Here is a 20,303-nt window from a genome sequence, read left to right as displayed (position 1 = left end):
ATCTCTGCTCCCGTTTTATTTTTGTGAAGGAAAACAAATCAATATTATTCCCTGAAGTTTTCACAAAGTTTTCTCCGCACAGAGAAATAAAATCATTGACGTTTTTGAACATTGACGTCGAGTAGTTTCTCATTAAAAAAATAAAGAATGGCAGGAAGTCTCTGCGACATCGCAAACCGAGGTACGTGGTCTAGTACCGTCGATATTGACCTATCTCCTCTAGCAGAATAAACGATCTTTTTGTCGTGTCTAATCATATTTTTTCTCTTTGTTACAGGTAATTTGATATTCAACTATTTGGTAGAACTCGGAAATGAATTTGCACGTAAGTTAATTGCTTCTTTGTATTTTGATAGCGGCTAACCCTTGCCTGGGCAGCCAGTATACGATTTTAAATCACCCCTTAATATCACGTACAAATTCTCGCTTTTGTATCAATCAAAGATCTTTGAATGAGCATTTATAGGATGTTTTACATTTTTGATCAATTGCGACTTTTGCGTTATTGTCTTATTCTCAGATCAGTCTAAAAGTCAATATTTGAAACGACTAAATTTCACTTCCGAGGCAGGAACAGGGTTCTTTGTATAATTTGTTTACTAAAAGAGAATGATGAGTAATCCACTAAAAAAATAAAATACGAAAGAAACAATCTGGAAAGTTACATGACTGCAACCAGCAGTTTTACTTCCACGCCTTAAAAGTGAAATTTAATAGCGTATTTTTTTTAGCGACACCTCGAAAAAAATAAATACGATTGAGTGGTCCTTACTGATTGATCTGTTGACAAACATTTTGGTTTTTCAAGAAAAATACACATAATAAGTAAAATCTAAAATACATCCAAATGGGAGCGACATGCGGAATTATAAGCTGCAGATTCACCGTATATCTCGTCAGTAGCATACGTAAAACAGATGTTCTACGGGTGCGGCCAATGTCGATGAGGTGAGGATGAAGATTCTCTTGGTAAAAATTATCAAATGGCGTGACAAAAAGTAAAAAGACGCTTCCTCTTAAATTTTCGATATTTACCGGAGGAGCATACAAGGTCGATAGAAAAGCTTGCCTCTAACTTAAATTCTCAAGTTGTTTATCTACGTCAAGCACCTGATATAATTTCACTAAAACTTTCAACAAAACTTGATACATTTTGTTGTTGAGGAGCTTTCAACTTTATATCTCTCTGCCGTGCCAATATTCGAATTTCGCAATCAACGTTTTATGTGTTTATTCAGCTTTTTTATTCTTTTAAATTTCACCCAGGATATAAAAAGAGCGTCAAAACCCAAATATCAGCACCTTCTATTTGAGCTGAGTTATACCATTTTATTACATTTTTTACCTCGCATATTATCCTAGTTAAATTGTCACGAGCACCTGTTTAGTTCCAGCTTTATATAGTTTTTTACTTACTCTTTTTTACTTATTCGTTTATATCCACGCTTTTTTCGCGAGCTTTTTGGGGAGTTGTTATTTGCGTTGAGGTACTCTAATGACGCATAGATCACGCCCATCGCGCACGACTGTGATCCATGAGCATCATGGATCGCAGTGACGCCCGCGCCCGCGCCCGAGTGAAATTGGCACACTTCTTTTACCCATCCCTCCCCATTCGAGGAGAGTAGATGTTCAGGCATAGTAACATCAATAATTTTCTCCCGTCACACGACCAATGTGTCAAACGAAGAAAAAGTGGAACAATAGTTTATTCTTCTTATTTTTCTCTCCCTCTTGTTCTCCCCCTTTGTATCCCCTCTACTCGTCTCATTTTAGGTCTTTTTTTTACCCGCATGGCGCTGAATGCCCGACAAAAATATCTAGTGCTTTTTTCGCCTCACCTCACCGCACCACGCTTTGGAGAGGCTGAACGTATAGAATGCATACTAGCGTATGTGCCGAAGGCAAATAGTCAAATCAGGCATTTTGTTAAATGGCTAGGCAAATAGTTATATTCTTACTTACACTGCAGAAATTCTGATTATTTTGCTGACTGTAGACAAAATAATTCTCTGATCATGTGAAAATGAATTCCCTTTAAAAACTTGTTCCATACGATTATAAATACGTTTTTGCTAGTCCTTGAATGCAAAATCTCAAAACATGCAGCATTTTCGTAAAATAAAAAGGTTTTCACAATTTGGGTGGTTGAAGAATTATGAGGAGCAATTCCGAACGGAAAATAAAATGACAGTTTGTACTTTGACGGATTTTTAGTCTCAAAATATTGAAAATTAGAGAGGTATTTGTGAAAACATTAAAAACCTCGTAAACATTGAAAAGAGTATCTGCGTCTGGTAGTAAGTTTCAGTGAGCGCGGCACAAGTGCTTTCGGTAGAGGCTCTTTTGTGCTATTGAGGGTGATTTAAACGGACGAGAGGTGTAAGCGCGCGTCGTGAAATAGATCAAAGTGATAGCTTTTGAATCGAGCAGTCCCGTCGTGGCGACTGGCGAGGAAGCAATTAGAATCTTAAAGGAAACAAATTAAACTCGCAATATAATTATTGGAATGGATGCTGCTTATCGAGGGAGACAGGGAGGCAGGGAGATGGTGATGTATCCAAGCGTGTTTTCACATTCCAATAGAGAAAGTTTAATGGTAGATCATTTTTCTAGCGACAAGCCGAGTGCACAGCGCACGAATCTTAGTGCGGAGTCAAGTCTTAAATCCTCATGATGGCTGTGCGCCTTATTTTGCACGTTACCTCTAGGAGGCTCTAAATCTGTCGTGCTCGTAATCTAACTCCGCGGCTATTCAAAATCCGATTCTCTTGTGCTCAATAAATAATTGTTGGATAGTGCCGTCTTCCGTCTCACACTGCTCTTTCTTTCTCCATCTTTCCTGTAACTATACTTTCAATGAAATTTAAAAAATCTGCATTGTATACTTCGGGCATAATCACACCATGGGTGGAACTAGGGGGGCTTTTCCCTCTCAGAAATTCACCAGCCCCCCCCCCCCCCCCCTCAAGAGAAAAATATGACGTGTGACACATATTTCATCTTTGAAATTAAGATCCGATCCATTTTTCGGTGAGAATAGCTCAAAATTGCTGAGATGACTCAATTTTACAAAATTTTCCGGGAGGAGGCGGGAGGCCCCTAGACCCCTCCCCCTTTGGAGCCACAGATGAATCCCCCGATCCTACCTTTGGAGCGGGGAGTCTCACAAATCTCCATTGTAGGATATCCTTTAGCCCCCCCCCCCCACCGCCCAACAGAAAGTTCCTAATTGTAGTACCGCCCATGAATCATACAAAATATTATAACGTTTCTCAACCGTCTAAACTATTTGTAGACATGAGGTATACTTATGATTGCCTTGAAATGGGCATTCCTGTGTTGGTCCTGAACTCGTGGAACATGATGCGATTTTACCATTTCACTATAGGCTTGGACTACCTCCAATAATCATGTCAATGATTTCAAGTTCTAAAACAAGTAAGAAGAGTCGGATGCGCTAAATTTCTAAATTTTAATTCTCTTTCATACATTTTCTTTTTCTAAAAAAAAATCTAACCCATTCTCAATAATATTTTCGTATACCAACTTGACTGGGGCGGTGCCATATGTGTAAACCTCTTCCTCCACCTTCCCCTCCTCCTCCACCTCCCCCGTCTCACTGTCTATCCGCCTCCTCCTCCCCCTCCCCCACATAAAATCATTAAATGTGATGGATATTAAGAGTTGGCTGTGTTTGTTGTCACAGTTGAATTTTCATTTAATTTTTCTTTACATAGGATTAATTTTTACTGTGCAAACTAATTCAAAATTTCGCTAATATTTAGTTTTGTTTACTTCACCTGTGAATATCCCCGTCTCTCATCGCTAAATATATCGGGAGCATGTAAACTTTTCGCCATGTGTATATATGACTCTCTATTCGCCTCAGTTAGGCAAGCCTGTTAGTGTAATGCAGTAATATTATGAAAGTATCATGCTCTGTTTGGCGGTGATTTTGAATGGCGGTAATCCATGCATGAGTTATGCAAAGGTACGAAATCATACGCCTATCCTATATTATGACTATGACAGAAATTTCGGTTGCTGATGAGACAATTCTGGCACTCCTAAAAGGATTTCTTGCCTTAAACAGTAGAATTTTTGTCTCGAAGGCCAGGAATTCTAGTATTTAATCGCGAATTGATATTGTACCTATAGTCAATAATTAATTGGGAAATAGTCTTGCTTTTAATACACTTTTTCGCTCTAGTGCTGTTTTATTAAGTTCTCTCTCGTCAAAAATACCATCTTTCTGAGATTCATCGCCAGAATTTTTGTCAGTGCAGCATTCTCTGGAAACGGAAAAAACGAGTAGTCAGCTAAAAAGTTCTGGTAAGACATTTTTTACGGGATCTGGAAATCTTCTTCCCACTCCGCATACAATTTTGTAATAATTTTGAAGAGTGAGGGCCTGAGGGGACAAAGAAGATAGGTTTGCTTGCCCTCTCAATTTCCCTCATGGAGGTCTTGCACTGCGCACACCGTCTCAGTTTCTAACGGTTTTTAGGATATTCATAAAGCAACGTCAAACAGAGCGCCAGTCAGGTTTTCCTCTTTTCTGAGGAATTCGTGAAACAGTTCATGTATCGTAAATAGGTTCCTAAATTTGACAAATTTTGAATTTTTCTATAGTTTTATGGTTCTTTTTTCAAAATAAATTGTTTTCAGACGAAGGAGCGCAGCTTATCCTGCTGGTGTCATACCTGCAAAGAAAAAAATGATGTTAGGGGCTACTAGCTTCCTGGCTATATATGATCTCCAGAAAATCTAGTCACCAGGGCCGGATTTACTTACTTGCCGCCCATGGGCCGCCTGTATTTTGCCGCCCCCTTCTCATTAGTTTTGGAACATCAATAAAAACTATCAAGTGAACGTGCCGGAGGGAGAGGGGTGCATAAGACGCGTTTACTCGAGTTGGACACATTTTTTGCAAAAGCCCTGTCAACCTGCTGTCAACACTACTAGCAAAAGTTCACGGAACTTGGCGCGAAAGTTAAGTTTCGTAAACCTATCTCTGTGTGGACAAGGCCTTCCATTTATATGAAATGAACGAAAAAATTATGAAAGAGCAAACATAAATATGGTTTAATAATTTTAACTTCCGCCGCTGCGACGCTGACCGCACTGTGTTTGGCACAATGCGTGAAGTATTCATGCAGTCTTGTAGGCGCTATGCGTTTCACGCCGCCCGCTGCTGACCGCATCGTCTTTGGCGCAATGCGTGAAGTATTCATGCAGTCTTGTAGGCGCTAATATGTGTTACATGCCGACCGCCGCGCGCCGCGCGGGGGTTTCTCCTTTTCATCTCTAGGCCTCGTCATCATTGCTCTCTGCGCCGCGCCGTTCTAGACCAAATTCCGTGTTCGGTTTCTCTTAGTCTTAACTGGACTAATTAAAGGTGCTGTCTCTTGTATCACAGAAGGACGACGAATTTTGTGATGTACTCTCAGGAAATGAGAGATTTCGTCACCTTTTCTCGTTTGTAATTTTTTTACTGAATCCGATTTTTCTTTATACCTACATTTAAAAAAATTGCAAAATTTGCCGCCATGGGCCACGCCGTTGGTGCCTGTGAGTTTCGAACACTGTTTCCAATGAATTGTGGTGGCACGCTGATAAATCAAGTCACTAACCCTAACGTTGCGTTACTATACCGCAATTGCTTGGAAATGCCCTTATCATCCAACAACTTGGGGTAGCACAACAATTGTAGAGGATAATCCCCAACACTTGAACGACCAAACGAAGCGCTTACCAAAAAATTTCTCTTGCAATTTTGCGTGCGCCGAGAGAAACTAATGGCATGCACGCTTCCTCGTAGAAAAGGAGCGATAAAATTTCGTCGGATTACTGGATTTCCGGGCCAAAATCAGACGCCCCATTTATGAGTTCCCGAAGAAAGTTTTCATCGGGCGAGAGAAAGGTGGTGAAAAAACTTAATTGTCTAAAAGATGCGAAAGTGGGTTGTCGGAGCGACTCTGGGCTGGATCGGTCGGTCGGTGGGTCGGTTGGGAACGTGTGGCAGTGTGCAGGAGCTTTACACGCTAAGCTCTCGTTAAGTTGAACTTTCTGCACTTGATTTCGAGAGCAAGTCGTTCACCTTCTCCGGGCCCCGCCCGTGCCCCCTCTGCCGATCCATGGCCCGGCTCGCGGCGAGGCGGTAGTGGCGGCGGCGTCCCGTGCCCGCGCCGCGTTGCGCCTTTCGTGCTTTTCTTTATACATCCAATCGCCTTGCCCCGGCTTCAGCTCGCCGCGCAGCCTGGACCCAGCACAGACTCACAATCCGACTCGGACGTGGATCCACTCCGGGGAGAACAGCCAACGGATCGTATCGCCTCTGACCGGCCAACTCATTGTCAGTTCCAGGCCCCGCCACCGCCTAGATAGGATCCAATGCTATTTTTTTTCCAAATTCGGCAATCGACCACTTCTCTCACTTAAATCTATCTGAAACTGGAGTATCTATAGGGTGGTCCAGACCGCCCGTCCACTATCTTTTTCTCGAAAACGGTGGAAAATTGAGCTTCGGGACAAAAACTTTCATTGGGTGAATCGACCCCAAAGAATCGAATGAAAATATTTTCAGCCCCCCCCCCCCCCCGTTTCTCGCGATTTTCAAAAAGGAAGGGTATGTTTTGACTTTGGATTCGGAGTCCACAGCAAGAAATAAGAACCTTTTGATTTTTTCGCTTTTCCCCTAAACTCCCATTTTTTGGAGTTATGGGGCATTTTTGGGCATTTTTGAGGCAATTTTCAATTCGATGCTGTAAGTGGCCAAATTATTCAAATTTCAAAATCTCAAAGTCTCCTGAGAGGAGAGGTGGAGACACTCCCCAGGATGCGCCAGCTTCGTGTCCTCCTTGTAACGTAGGCGCAAGGAAGAAGGTTTCCGGATTCCACTTCTGATTTTAAAAACTATATTCTCTGGCGAAAGGCAACGTCGCGCGGCTTGAGAGATTGCTTAGCCACCACTTATTTCAATTTTATTGATCTGTGAATAGGTACACGATTAGAAATTTGCGGATCTTTGACCATGAATCCTGCAATTTTCATCCACTAGAAGCTGGGCTAGTTTCTCGAGTCGATACGATGCTTTGCGGCATGTCACTCGGTTTTTTGGCTCGCCTAAATACTCACTTATAATTGTTCATTGTTCCTGCTGTTATGGTCTGGTAACTCGGAAAACAATAATCTGATTCGCTCACGTTTTCCAGCCAACGCCACTTTTTCGATCCTCCAAAAATGGATACAGCAAGTAAGAGGATGCTTGGGATTTCAGATGAATTTTTGTGGATAAAACATTGCATTTGCAATAAACATGAAATAAACTTTAAAGAATAGAATTTACAAGGAATACGTTCGTATCACTTAAAGAGACAGGCGTAAGACTCGTAGGGTTAGAGCCGATGAGAGGTTATAAAGACTGTGGGGAGGGGGTGCAAGGAAGGGATGAAGTGAATCCTTGGTCCCATTATTGGCATTTTTTACCCCTCGTTCACTTTTCCTATTCATAGAGAGGGATTAAGATGATTGGTCCGTTTACTCTACCCTACATTCACACATGGAAATTTCGAATTAAGGAGCTGTAATGAAATGGACCCTCCTTGTGGCCCTTATTCAGGTTCGCGCTCCAGGGAACGAATTGTACAATTTTGTGTACAGTGCTAAAAATTTGTCTTTGTAGCAGGCACTGTACTTTCATTGAGCGTAAGTGCTATCATAGTCTTTGCATTTGTCTAAGTAAGCACTACTATGACGATCGAATGGAAACCATGTAAAGCGTGTAACCAAGCGCGAAAACCATGTAAGTGAATTCTTTAGTCTCTCTATGGTCTATGACGAGTATAGCTGAAAAGATGGAACTAATCGATGCGATGTATCGCATGTCGTTTTGACACAAAATATAGCGTCCATCGAATCACCTTAATTGTTGGTGACAAAATATGCCAGAGAAGTAGTAGCTGATTGATGGTTAAAGAAGGTCAGCGTCTTATTTTTATTTTAAAAATATTAATCCATTTAAGCAAAAAATTGTCAAAATTAGAAGCGTTGAAACGGTATTGTTGTTTTCCTTCGTCACACTAGGTGGCTCTTGTATAACCTGTGATAAACGCTAGTGCTTATTTCACAAGCGTTAAATGACATTGAACACTCTCAAAGCGTCGAAGATTAGAAATCTTAAGCTTGAAAAATGGACGGGGAAAAAAATTAAAAACCAGGAAAGACTTGGCTCTTTAGTAATCACTTCTTTCCCCATTTCCTGCAAAAATTTTACTTGAGTGCATTGCAAATAAAGGTGAGTGTTGTTTGATTGAGCACCTTCTTAGACAGAATGGAGCGTTCGAATTTCCCTGAAATCGCTGTAATGGGGGACTAAAGTTAACCATAAACTCCTGACACTAGGATTTCATTTGTTAATTTACAGATTTGCATGCGTTGAAACATTTGAACTGCTAGTTGTTGAATGAGTCTATCAATTTGAAACTGTAGTCACAATGCATCGTTTTATCGTATTTAAATAGATGACTTTAAAATTGTTACGAAAGCTTGAAACATGTCTAGTATCAGTGAAATCGTATTTGTGTCTATAAAGTTCACCAGAGGAGCCGGTCCCTGGCTACTCCGCGACCAATCCCTCAGAAATTTGTAACCTCGCCAGTCTGATGAGTACTATCGAGAGAGTTTGAAGAAGTACCTAAAGTTCAACCAAAAAATAAAAACGCAATGACATGATTATGAAAAGAGAATTGAAAAATTGGACTACATTTTCTTAAAAGGAACTAGTATTTTAGGCTCTCGCCATATCTAAAGGAAGTGGAATGAGTATTATCCTAGTCCTTCCCTCCATCAAAAAGTTAATTTAGGTAAGGGACACGATTTTCAATTCAAAACCCATTTCGTCATTTTCCATTACTACCTTTGGAAGTGGAATCATCCAAAACCATCCCGTGTAAGTTTCTCTATGCTCTCTAGTTAACAGAGAAAATACATCAATATACATTCAAATAATGCGGTATAAACAAACTAAGATGAAGCACTTAAGAGAATAAAGCACTTGAATAATGCACTTCGACGGCGTAAGTCTGCGCAATCACATAATCTCCTTTGCGGTGTCTGAAAATCTCCGCCTCTATGTTATTTTTTTAAAGGAAAACAAATTGACATCATTTCTTGAAGTTTTTGCAGAATTTTCTTCGCATAGAGAAGAAAAATTACGGCAGTTTTAAAGAGTTGCCGTTGATTAGTTTCCCGTTTAAAAGACAGGAAGTCTGCGACGTCGCAAACCGAGTTATGTGATTGCCGACTTGCACCGTCGACCTATCGTAAACCAATGGAAGAATATACGAAGTTAGGTTCGAACCCCACATGCGCAACTATCTTAACTCCGCGGTGGGCCAGGTTGCATACGTTTGATTTTGCCGGCGAAATCTAAAATTTGTTCCCGGAGGGGACTAGTATAGTTAGTGTTTTCCTCGAATGTGACGTTCATTTTGGTCAACTAATAATATTTTGATGCTCCTGTCGCACAAAGGAATGCAACAATAACAATCTGCTCCGTGGGACGGACTCTCCGTATAGGACAAACCCGGAATTTGAATAAAGCACAAGGCGTAAAACAACGGGAGAAAAGATGAGGTTGGGTTGAGACACAACATGCAGCTATTTTAACTTTACGTGGGGTTGGGTTGCATACGAGCGAGGGAAACACTGCTCGCACCTGTTGTACCCTATCACGAGCGCCGTATATGAAGATCGCCCGCAAAATCTAGTGTATGCAACTCGGCACCCCGCAGAGTTAAAAAAGTTGCATGTTTGATTCGAACCCATTTCCGTATAATCTTCCATTGTCCTTTGCGTTGTTTTGAGTTTGAAGAGGATTCCGTTATCTATGATGTTAAAAAAATGCTCAGATTCCATCGAAACACTCATTAGAAAACAGAGGGCCGATTTGTATGACTTTCACAGCTATCGATAGGAAATAGCCCCTAGATGAGCCCCCTCTAAGTATGTAACTCACAAGAGGATAACTTATAGATATAGCATCAGCGCCCTCTGGTGGTTTGGCTGCGCAGCGGCCGCGAGGCGTTCCCTCTTAGTTTCTTACAATAATTCTATAAATTAGAGGAATCGTGAAATTCGCAAACTCTCTTTCAAGTGGAAGGAGGCTCTAAGCATATGATTAACACAATGAGGATAGTAAAAAACAAGAGCTCTTGATCACGTGATGAGTTGCCTTTGATCGTCATGTCGCACCATCTTCAATTAATATACGCCGGTACGAGCGATCCAAATTAAACTTGTGTCTGAAATGTAGGATGATTAATTGGGGCGATAACAATTTTGCAGTCCCGGACTTGCCGTGGCTCTAAGCGAATAAAATGCCACGGATCATCGCGCCCATCAGTCTCTCACAAACAAAACGGTTCGTCATGGAAGTTGACCTCCAACTATAATCAAAAATCGATTATTATTTGCGACGTCAAAATTTCATTAGAACTAATGATTGACCTTTGAGTGTTATCTAGCATCAATCGATGTCTCTTTGGTAACGGATCGCGAGAGAGGCTCAGGCTCAGACCCAAGATCTGAGGTCACGGTGACAAAACTTTTATTTTCCACACAAGTTTATCTTTGTCGAATATAGCATTTGAGTATATGTGAATGTAGTTTCATTAACAACAATGCCAAAATACTGCACCTTAGGCTTAAGCAAGTGAAGCAATTTTTTTAATACCTTGTGTTGTCAACTGCAAATTTATTAAAATATAGTGAGGGATAGTCAACCGATGTTTTCCTCTATCGATATGTATGTGAAATAATCGATTCCTAGTGAGGCGGCTAGCCTGATCTGAAATCGATATTTTTAATAGATTTAAATGAAGAAAAACAATGTATCTATCTTGCAAAATCACCCCTGTAAGGCCACCCTTTATACGTAAATCGGTACGTCGCGTGGGACTGTACTCGTGCTAAGGAAGAATGCCGTATGAACATTCGAGAGTTGCCAAAATTCCCCCGGATAAAACATGTATTTTTGAAAAAATGTATGCATATTTTTCCTTGAAATTTTCAGATATTTTAAATTAAATCACGAACTAAATCTCCTGAAAAATCCGAGGAGATCTACGCAGAAATTTCCCTAGAAATTCGTGATTTGTCGAAGAAAATTTGGCAACGTCTGATGGCTCATACGGCGTTCTTCCTTAGCACGGCAGTGTGCGGAACCTCAATGACGTTTGTCGGAGCCGGTGCTGTCGCTGCACTCATTGTCGCGTTTTCACGTCAACGGCGATGACATAACGTTGGTGTATGAGTGTCATCAGTGATAGCGACCAGGGCCGGATCTAAGGGATGACCACATGGGCCGCAGCCCATGGCGGAAAATTTAGGGGGCGGCAAATTTTGCAATTTTTTTAATGTAGGTATCAAAAAAAGAGAGAAAAAAATTGGATTCAGAATATAAATTACAAACGAGAAAAGGCGACAAAATCTCTCATTTCCTGAGAGTAAAAGTATAGTAATTTCTAATTTTGTCGTCTTTCGGTGATACAAGAGACAACGCCTTTAATAAGTCGAGTTAAGAGAGAAACCCTGGAACGGAGCGGCGCGGCGCGGCGCGGCGGTCGGCATGAAACGCATAGCGCCTACAAGACTGCATGATACTTCACGCATTGCGTCAAACACAGTGCGGTCAGCAGCGGTCGGCGTGAAGCGCATAGCGCCTACAAGACTGCATGAATACTTCACGCATTGCGTCAAATACAGTGCGGTCATCAGTGGTCGGGGTCGGCGTGAAGCGCATAGCGCCTACAAGACTGCATGAATACTTCACGCATTGCGTCAAACACAGTGCGTTCAGAAGCGGTCGGTGTGAAACGCACAGCGCCTATTTGACTGTAGGAATGCTTCACGCATTGCGTCAAACACAGTGCGGTCTTTTTGTCCTTTCATAATTTTTTCGTTCATTTCTTTTAAATGGAGGGCCTCGTTCACATTGAGAGAGGTTCACGGAATTGAACTTTCGCGCAAAGTTCCGTGAACTTTTGCTGGTAATGTTAACAGGACTTCGCAAAAAATGTGTCCAACACGGGTAAACGCGTCTTATGTACCCCTCCCCGCTGCACTTTCACCTGATGGTTTTTATTGATGTTTCAAAACGAATGAGAAGGGGGCGACAAAATACAGGCGTCCCATAGGCGGCAAGTAGGTGAATCCGGCCCTGATAGCGACTGTTTTCCATATCGTCCAAAAATAATCATCGTCAAAAACTAATCTCCCATAGTGTTCGAGACGCCTAAGCTCTCAAGTTTCAGGTGCCTCTTGAAACTTTATTTCGACCGTCTCAAGAGATCAATTGATCCAAGTCCTTGTTAGCTATGAAAGTTTTCCATTTCAAGCGGGCTGAGTGTCGCTTTTCTCTCACCGCGCGGCCATCATACATTATCGCTCGAGCACCTTCAGTCTAAATCATTCGCCACGTTGCTGCTTTCTCCTCTTCCCCCCAAAAATAAGCTCTTCAATAAAACTCTGCTACTTGAGACGTTTCTCGACTGTCGTTCTAGTATTATGTAAGGTAATCAGGCTAACTTTTGCATCCTCACCCCCCCCCCCCCCCCCATGAAGCGCTTGTATGGCAGCCTTTTACCCCATTCCCTTTTGAATTACGTATGCCTCCCTTCATTTTACAGAAAATAACGGGAAAAGCCTTAAAAATGACTGGCGATTTTTTTTTTTTAATTGAAAAATATCAGTTTCGGTTTTTTGTGGGGGCATACGCAAGAATACACTTGACCCCCCGATGAAGACCCGGTGGTCTAGACACTCCTCCCCCCACGTATTACCCATACTCGAGCGACCGTCCGAGGAATATTTTTTGTCTCAGAGACTTCCAGGAATTTAGAGAATTTTTAATTTGTACTTAAAAACCAACAAGATTACTAACTTTAATGAGGAAACAAGAAGCATCAACATCTTGAGGACTAGGACAGCTAGTTGAACTTTACGATAAGTTAAGCCGCAAGTCATGAATGTAGGGGAGTGACAACCGTAACAATTGCTGAGTACCTATACTTAGAAAACTTGTCTGCGCGCCAAATAGAAGGGTTGAGGTTTACCGGAAATAAATTAGGGTAGATTGATCAACACGACATGTTATATCGTTTGAGGGCCACTTTTTTTTTTTTTTTTTTTTTTTTTTTTTTTTTTTTTTTTTTTTTTTTTTTACCTGAGCGATTTTCTACGAGTAGGTTGGAAAATATCCTCCTTGTTATTACGAGCGTGGGTCAATAAACTCGTAGATGAAACTTGCTGTTTGTCATCGACGATGGTACAGAACAGAAGAGATCATCATGGCTACACCATGAAAGAAGATGATAGCTGACTAGGTTGTTTTTTTTTCCTTCTCCTTCTTTTTAGCCGTCACTTTTTTGGCTCTGAATGACAAGTTTCTAATATTTTCTTTGTTTGTCTGTTTCAGGTGAGAACTGCTTTCAGTAATTGTATGATACACTCATAATTTTAAACATGACGCATCTGCAGGTGAGTTACGGAGTTAAAATATATTCACTCATCATCCGTGCATAGACATAGGCATTCCGTTAATCTGCCGTACCAAGCAAGAATGCCGTAAATCCATCAAGATTTTCCCGCGTTTTTTTGGAACTTATCACTTTATAAAATAAAAACTGTTTCGCACCTATGTATCTCAAATTTTCAGGTTAGGTTCTTGATTTTATTTAAGGAACAATTCGGTGAAAACATTGTCGTAAAGTGCAAAAGTTTTTCTGCTATGATACCTTGTTTCCAAAAAATGTTTAATGGAGTTTACGGCCTTATTGCGTTGCAGGCAGTAATGTCATCAGTACTGTTCCTTTCATGACGGTTTCAACTTTAAGATAGTGATTTATAAAATATCTATGTTTCTCATGCATGATTCTTTCCATCTTTCTGTCGCCGAGCATCGAAAGCCGGCATCACAGACCCAAAAGGCAAAAAAGAGAGTGATGTCATGACATGACATGACATACTGCCGACTGCCGTGCTAAGAAAAAACGCCGTATGAGCATGCGAGAGTTGCCAAATTTCCTCCGATAAAATGTTCGTTTTGGAAGAAAGTTATGCATATGTTTCCTTGAAATTTCCCGACATTTTACATTAAGACGCAAACAATATTGTCGGAAAAATTGGAAGAAAAATATCCTCAACTTCCCCAGTATATTTGCACTTAATCCAAGGAAATTTGGCAACGCCTGAAAGTTCACTCGGCGTTTTTCCTTAGCACGGCAATATAGGTCATATACTTTATTTAAAAAAATTCTGCACCGTTGGCGGCGTTTTTCCCTAGCACTTGGAACTGTAGCCTCACACTAAGTCCTTAAATTACGAGCTAGTGCTCCTTCTATTGTAGATGAGTCGTGTGCATCAGCAGCTTCAAACTGCAATAATTTTAAGCGAGTGAAAAGAGACTGAAGACAAGTTGACGTTCGGAAATGATCGGTCTCTTCGTTCCTTTTTCTCGTCACTTGTAAACTTTATCGAAGCGTGAGCGCGCAATACTAGTCACTCAATCAACCGGTTTGCTCACACAAAGCTGATATGTAGCAACATGATCGTTACAAGCACTGAGGTGAACCAATGAATTTCATTCCCAACTACCAACACCACTCTTCTGTTCTACATTTGCATTATTTATTACCAATCGACGAACCAATAAATTTTGTTCGCTTACGGTTTTTCTTTTTTTGTATAACGTCTCGTATCAACTCCTTGTACGTGCTTTGGAACAAAACAATGATGGAGTAAGTTCCGCGCTTTTTCAGACGAATTGAACTTTTTATAGCTCCTTCGTCCTCCCATGCCATGGACGCTTATGCACACGGCACACGGCACTTCATTCCAACAATCTTGACTCAAGAGAAAACCGCCGAAAATGAAACAACGGTGAATTACAACATTTTTGTGATTGTATGAGATCACAAGTCCATGAACGCAGCTGTAAATATTTCTAGGCGCGGAGAGGACAAGGGCTCAGTCATTCAATCATCACGAGTAGTACTCCTCGGGTAGGGGGTTATTCCTTACCTCTCGCATACATGGAACTGATTTTCTTCATGCTTTAAAGTCGGTATTCATTGCCTATGATGCCTATTGCCTGTATGAAGATATTGCACTTTAATTTGATTTGCAAAATGAGTTCCACTGGGGGGCTTTCCATAGGAAGGCATGCCTCATTGCCCCCCCCCCCCCCTCCCGTTCTCCTTGGTTATGTACATGACCTACCTCTCCACCTAAATTTTTCTTCTTACCGAGGGTAATTTTTCGTCCGGAAGCTCCCTCTTTGATCGCGAATAAGACTTATAACCCATGTAGTACAGCGGGCCGATTATTGAAATTGATAGACAAAGCTATAGACAAATAAGACAAAAGAGATGGAGGGATCCTATTGGTGGAAGCGGGTGGTTGCAATGGACAAAGGACTTAGGTAATAGACTAACTAACGGCAACCCACGAGAGACCCGATAGTTAGTCCATCATTTACCCTCATAGTCCATAAGAACTACCCATTTCAACCAATAGGATCGCTCTATACTCCTTATGTCTCCTTTGTCTATAGCTTTGTCTATCAATTTCAATAATCAGCCCGCAGGTTGCGTATCAAATAAACGGTGACATTTTTGCTGTATTGTATCGGTGAGTGTCTTTGTTGTCTATCGACTAAGAAGGGGTTTTGGTTTCTCCTATTTTGTATGTTAAAACAAAATTAAAATAGGATGGAATTTTTTTTACTTTGCATTGCAAATTGCCTACCTCTCCCATACGTGGAACTGATTTTGTTCATAGTTTAAAGTCGGTATCTATTGCCTAAATGACATGGATAGATTGCAATTTAATTTGATTTGCAAAATTATTTCAATATGTTGGTTGCACTGTGCTACTTAGGGAATCCATGTGGAAACTACGTGGGCTTGTTTTGATCGCGAGAGAGGGATCAAGGCCCTCGTGACAAAATCGACCTAAGCGGGTAAGCCTCCTCCTAGCAATGAGCGGTTGAGTAAGCAGCATACCCAACTAGTTTTTCCTCGTTTCCGGCATACCCGGACATTCATTTATCTGAGCCACTTCCGGCCCTTTTTAGCCTGTTCCGGCGAGGTTTCTAGTTGTCGCTTCCAACAGTGTAGCTTCCACAGCGCGCCATCAACCAGTCAGCCACCTCCTATAACTCCCACAGATTTGCTTTCACCGTAGTCCAGGAGCTTTCGAAAGTCTCCAGAGAGAGTTTATTCCATAACTCCTGGTTCTTTTCTTACCCTTGTCGATGCGGTGTGTTAACCGATAATTTTTCTTCAGCCATACATTCAAATCAAATGCATTGCACTGTTCGCCTATTATCTGAAACGTTCCGCGACTCAAATAGTCATAATCGCATATTATCATTATTATACATACCTCTACTCACGTCTCCATGTTATATTCTTGACATTCAAAAATTTGGGTCTGAAACTATCGGATCATGAAATTTTCATTAGAATTGGTCCAGTTTCACGACCGATGGAACTGGGTTCGCTGCGTCAGTTTTCATTTTGATTACTTATTCTTTTACTGGATTCAAATCGTCGTAAGTTGAAAATGTCAGGCACAAAAAATGTTGTGACGTTACAAATCAACTGTTTATATTTTACCGCTTCATAATTGGAAAAGTAACTAACGTCAAGTTTTGAAATTTTTGAACTTTTCGGCCTTGTTTCCCCTGCAAAATAGTGTGGACCCAGCACTGTTCCACCACCTTGTCTCCGCCGAAACTACTGACTGAGGTAACTTTGTCATGGTAAAGAGTATCAGAACCATAAAACACTCAAATTAATAATCGAGGACTTTTTCGGTAAAAGGGCGTATGAGGCTTGCAATGCTGCTAAGATTGTGCAATTTTTTTACAGCGTTTGCGGCAGATGGAGTTCACTCACAGTCGACTTACTTCGTCACAATAGTGAAGAAAAAAGCGGAGCAGATGTAGGGAAAAATTCATGGCAGACCTGTTGGATAAAGTACTTACCACTAGAGAACTAGGTACTTTGCACGATCTTAGCAGCATCGGAAGTCTCATACGCCCTTTTACCGAAAAATGCCTCCAATTCCGAATGATTAGCGGTTTTCCCTTACTGCAGACACAGAGCGCTTCTCACGAGATGATCGCGTCGATGATGTTAAGTTACCGAAAGTAATACAAGCCAAAGCTAATGTAGCCATAATTGAGCACTAAACAAGGTATTAGTGTAAATACCATTTGTTGTCTTCAAAATTTCACGAGGAAAACAAGTCACACAACGAGAATTCAACTCCTGAACAGGATAATACCCAAGGCTTTACAATTAACATTACTCGAATGACAAAAATGCAAAAAACCCCATTTTTACACTCTGCTATCATTCATTTGATCCGTATTTCCTATAAATACTCCTTAATACCTCGCTCAAGAGTTGATTTCCGAATTTGCGCGTGGAATTTTTTCCCACGTGCGGTATTGAAGAGAAATCATAAAACTTTTTTCTAGTTCAGACCTAATATTGTGGCCCATTTTTGTCCCAGTGGTTCAGTTCATGGTTCAGGGTTGTGGTTTGACAGAGGGCAGTGGAGGTGTCGTAGAACGCGAGGGAGTGCTATGAAGCGACCTATATGTATGGTTGGTCGGTAGATACGTTTATTTAAAGTAAAGGTGCTTTTAACATCTGAGTCAGGGACACCTTAGAGGAGAGATCAAAATAGGGTAGTACAGAATTTGAAAAAATTAAAAAGTAGGGGTCACAAAAGGGTAGTACACAAAATTAAAAGATAGGACAAGGAAACAGGGCCGGATTTACCTACTTGCCGCCCATGGGCCGCCTGTATTTTGCCGCCCCCTTCTCATTCGTTTTGAAACATCAATAAAAACCATCAAATGAACGTGCCGGAGGGGGAGGGGTGCATAAGACACGTTTACCTACTCGTGTTAGATACATTTTTTGCGAAAGCCCTGTTAACACTACTAGCAAAAGGTCACGGAACTTTGCGCGAAAGTTATGTTCCGTAAACCTATCTCTATGTGGACAAAGTCCTCCATTTATAAGAAATGAACCAAAATATTATGAAAGAACGATCATAAATGTGGTTAAAAATTTTAACTTCCACCGCTGCGCCGCGCCGCGCTGATCGCACTGTGATTGGCGCAATGCGTGAAGTATTCCTGCAGTCTTGTAGGTGCTATACGTTTCACGCCAACCGCTGCGCTCCTGACCGCACTGTGTTTGGCGCAATGGGTGAAGTATTCATGCAGTCTTGTAGGCGCTATTATGTGTTACATGCCGATCGCCGCGCTGAGGGCTTGGCTTTTTCATCTCAAGTCCTCGTCATCATTCCTCTCTGCGTTGAGCTCCAGGCCAAATTGCGTGTTTAGTTCCTCTCTTCACGCTACTAATTAAAGATGCTATTTCTTCTATCACCGAAAAACGACAAAATTAGAAATTACTATACTCTCAGGAAAGAGATATTTCATCCCCTTTTCTCATGGATAATTTTTTTTCTGAATCCGATTTTTTTATAACTAAATTTAAAAAAATTGCAAAATTTGCCGCCCCCTAAATATGCCGCCATGGGCCGCGATCCATATGGCCACCCCCTTAATCCGGCCCTGCAAGAAAAGAATTATGCATGGATGTATGCCTAGTTCAGTCCATTCACCATACCGTAACCCTTTTAAATCGCATTTTCCGGTTCAGTGGGCTAATGGTTAAAATTGTGTCGTTAATAATAAGTCACGATAAAATCAAACTGGAATCGATTGACGCTGAGTTTATTATACCACATGACCTGTTACATTGATGCAAATTATAGATTATGTTTGTCCAATTTTAGATTGGATATAAACTCGAGCTAGCGAGAGCTTGTTTCCAATGGTCCGCACTGATAGAAGGCGATCAGTTGAACCTTCCGGTCGATGATGTCCGTTGACTCACGTCTAGTTTTATCATGTGATCTTACTATGATAACAGAATTCTATAACCATCAACTAACTGATTTGGTATTTTAGAATTTTACGGCTGCATATTTTCTTTTCAACTTTTTACCTTACATATAAAAGAACTCTCCTTTCGGTCCACTCTTTTATATGTTGTTGTAGACTGTCCCTTGATGAAAATAACATAGGAATCGGTGCCGTAGATTTCAAGGGGCGGAAGCGCAATTCGGGGGCAGTCAAGTCCTGTTCTCGCCACATCTCGAGTAGGTTTAAGGCAGTCACGCTGAATTTTGTACATGGTTCATTGTTTTTATAAAGAGGTAGGTTATGACATCGATTTTGAGCGCCCTTAGTCCAGCTAATAATTACAAAAGGCGAGTTTTGGTGCGGGAATCTCTGATTTTTTCCCACGAGACTTCAGGGCAAAAGAATCGCCATAGACGACATATCTACCTCGCATGTTCAGCTCTGCCGTGCTAAGGAAGAACGCCGTATGAACATCCGAGAATTGCCAAAATCCCCCCCCCCCCCAAATGACTTTTTGAGGGATGATGTTAATCTTTTTCCTTGAAATTTTCAAACGCTGCAGATAAACTTAAGAGCAAAATGCTCTATAAGTCGGAAGAAAAATATTTATAAAATTTCCCGAAAATTTGTGATTTGTTAAAGGAAATTTGGCAACATCTGAAGGCACATACGGATTTTTTCCTCGGGACGGCAGCGCTGTTAGGAGGGGATGAAAAAAGTACTCGGGTGAAGTGAAAGAGAATGAACTCGTAGAAAATTTTTGTCGTAGAACTTATAAATCCATGAGTCGGCTCGACGAACGTTCGGACTGTACAACATGACTTGGCGACGGAAGTGGAGAGGTCTGTTGGGCAGCGATGAGTTTTTTCAGCGGAGCGACATGATGCATTACGAAAGACGAAGAGGAATAATGGAAAAGGTCAACGAATAATCTGCAATTAATTGTTCGCTTCGTTCCATGCTCGATGTGCCATTGTTTGAGGTCATGTTCTCATATTAACATGCGCCATTATAAAACGAATACTTTGACGTAGAGTGCGCTAGCTCCCGCGCCGCGCCGCACGCCGGCGACCTCCAATTCATTGCGCTACGCAACGAGCAGGGCGTCGCGACGCCGAAATACGCGACGCCGCGGCCGCCGCCCGCGCGACATGAAGCTCGAGTGCATTGACGTCCACCAGCGCAGCGACGCGGCCATTCTCGCAAGGTGGCCACATAGTTCTTCCTCTTTTTTAAATCATGTAAAAAAATGAATTTTAGGTGAGTTAGCCTGCCGCGAATTATA

General features: G+C 41.4%; 1 protein-coding gene across 2 annotated transcripts in view; it reads left to right on the top strand.

Annotated features, from left to right (window-relative positions):
- The window catches only part of LOC109034599 (uncharacterized), a 106,186-nt gene that overhangs the window by 36,882 nt on the left and 49,001 nt on the right, over positions 1-20,303 (top strand). Inside the window, exon 2 of one of the 2 annotated variants that reach the window (XM_019047839.2) lies at positions 13,481-13,705. The exons of the other annotated variant lie outside the window; for it this stretch is intronic. Within the exon in view, the coding sequence (XP_018903384.2) occupies positions 13,481-13,484 (4 nt within the window). The 3' untranslated portion in view covers positions 13,485-13,705. Of the gene's footprint in view, positions 1-13,480; positions 13,706-20,303 lie in introns of those variants that run through there. 2 annotated transcript variants of the gene reach the window in all.

The sequence above is a fragment of the Bemisia tabaci genome, chromosome 1 (genome assembly GCF_918797505.1).
Source record: "Bemisia tabaci chromosome 1, PGI_BMITA_v3".
Lineage (NCBI taxonomy): Eukaryota > Metazoa > Arthropoda > Insecta > Hemiptera > Aleyrodidae > Bemisia > Bemisia tabaci.
Note: the sequence above shows the minus strand (reverse complement) of the source record. Positions and strands in the feature narration are given on the sequence as shown.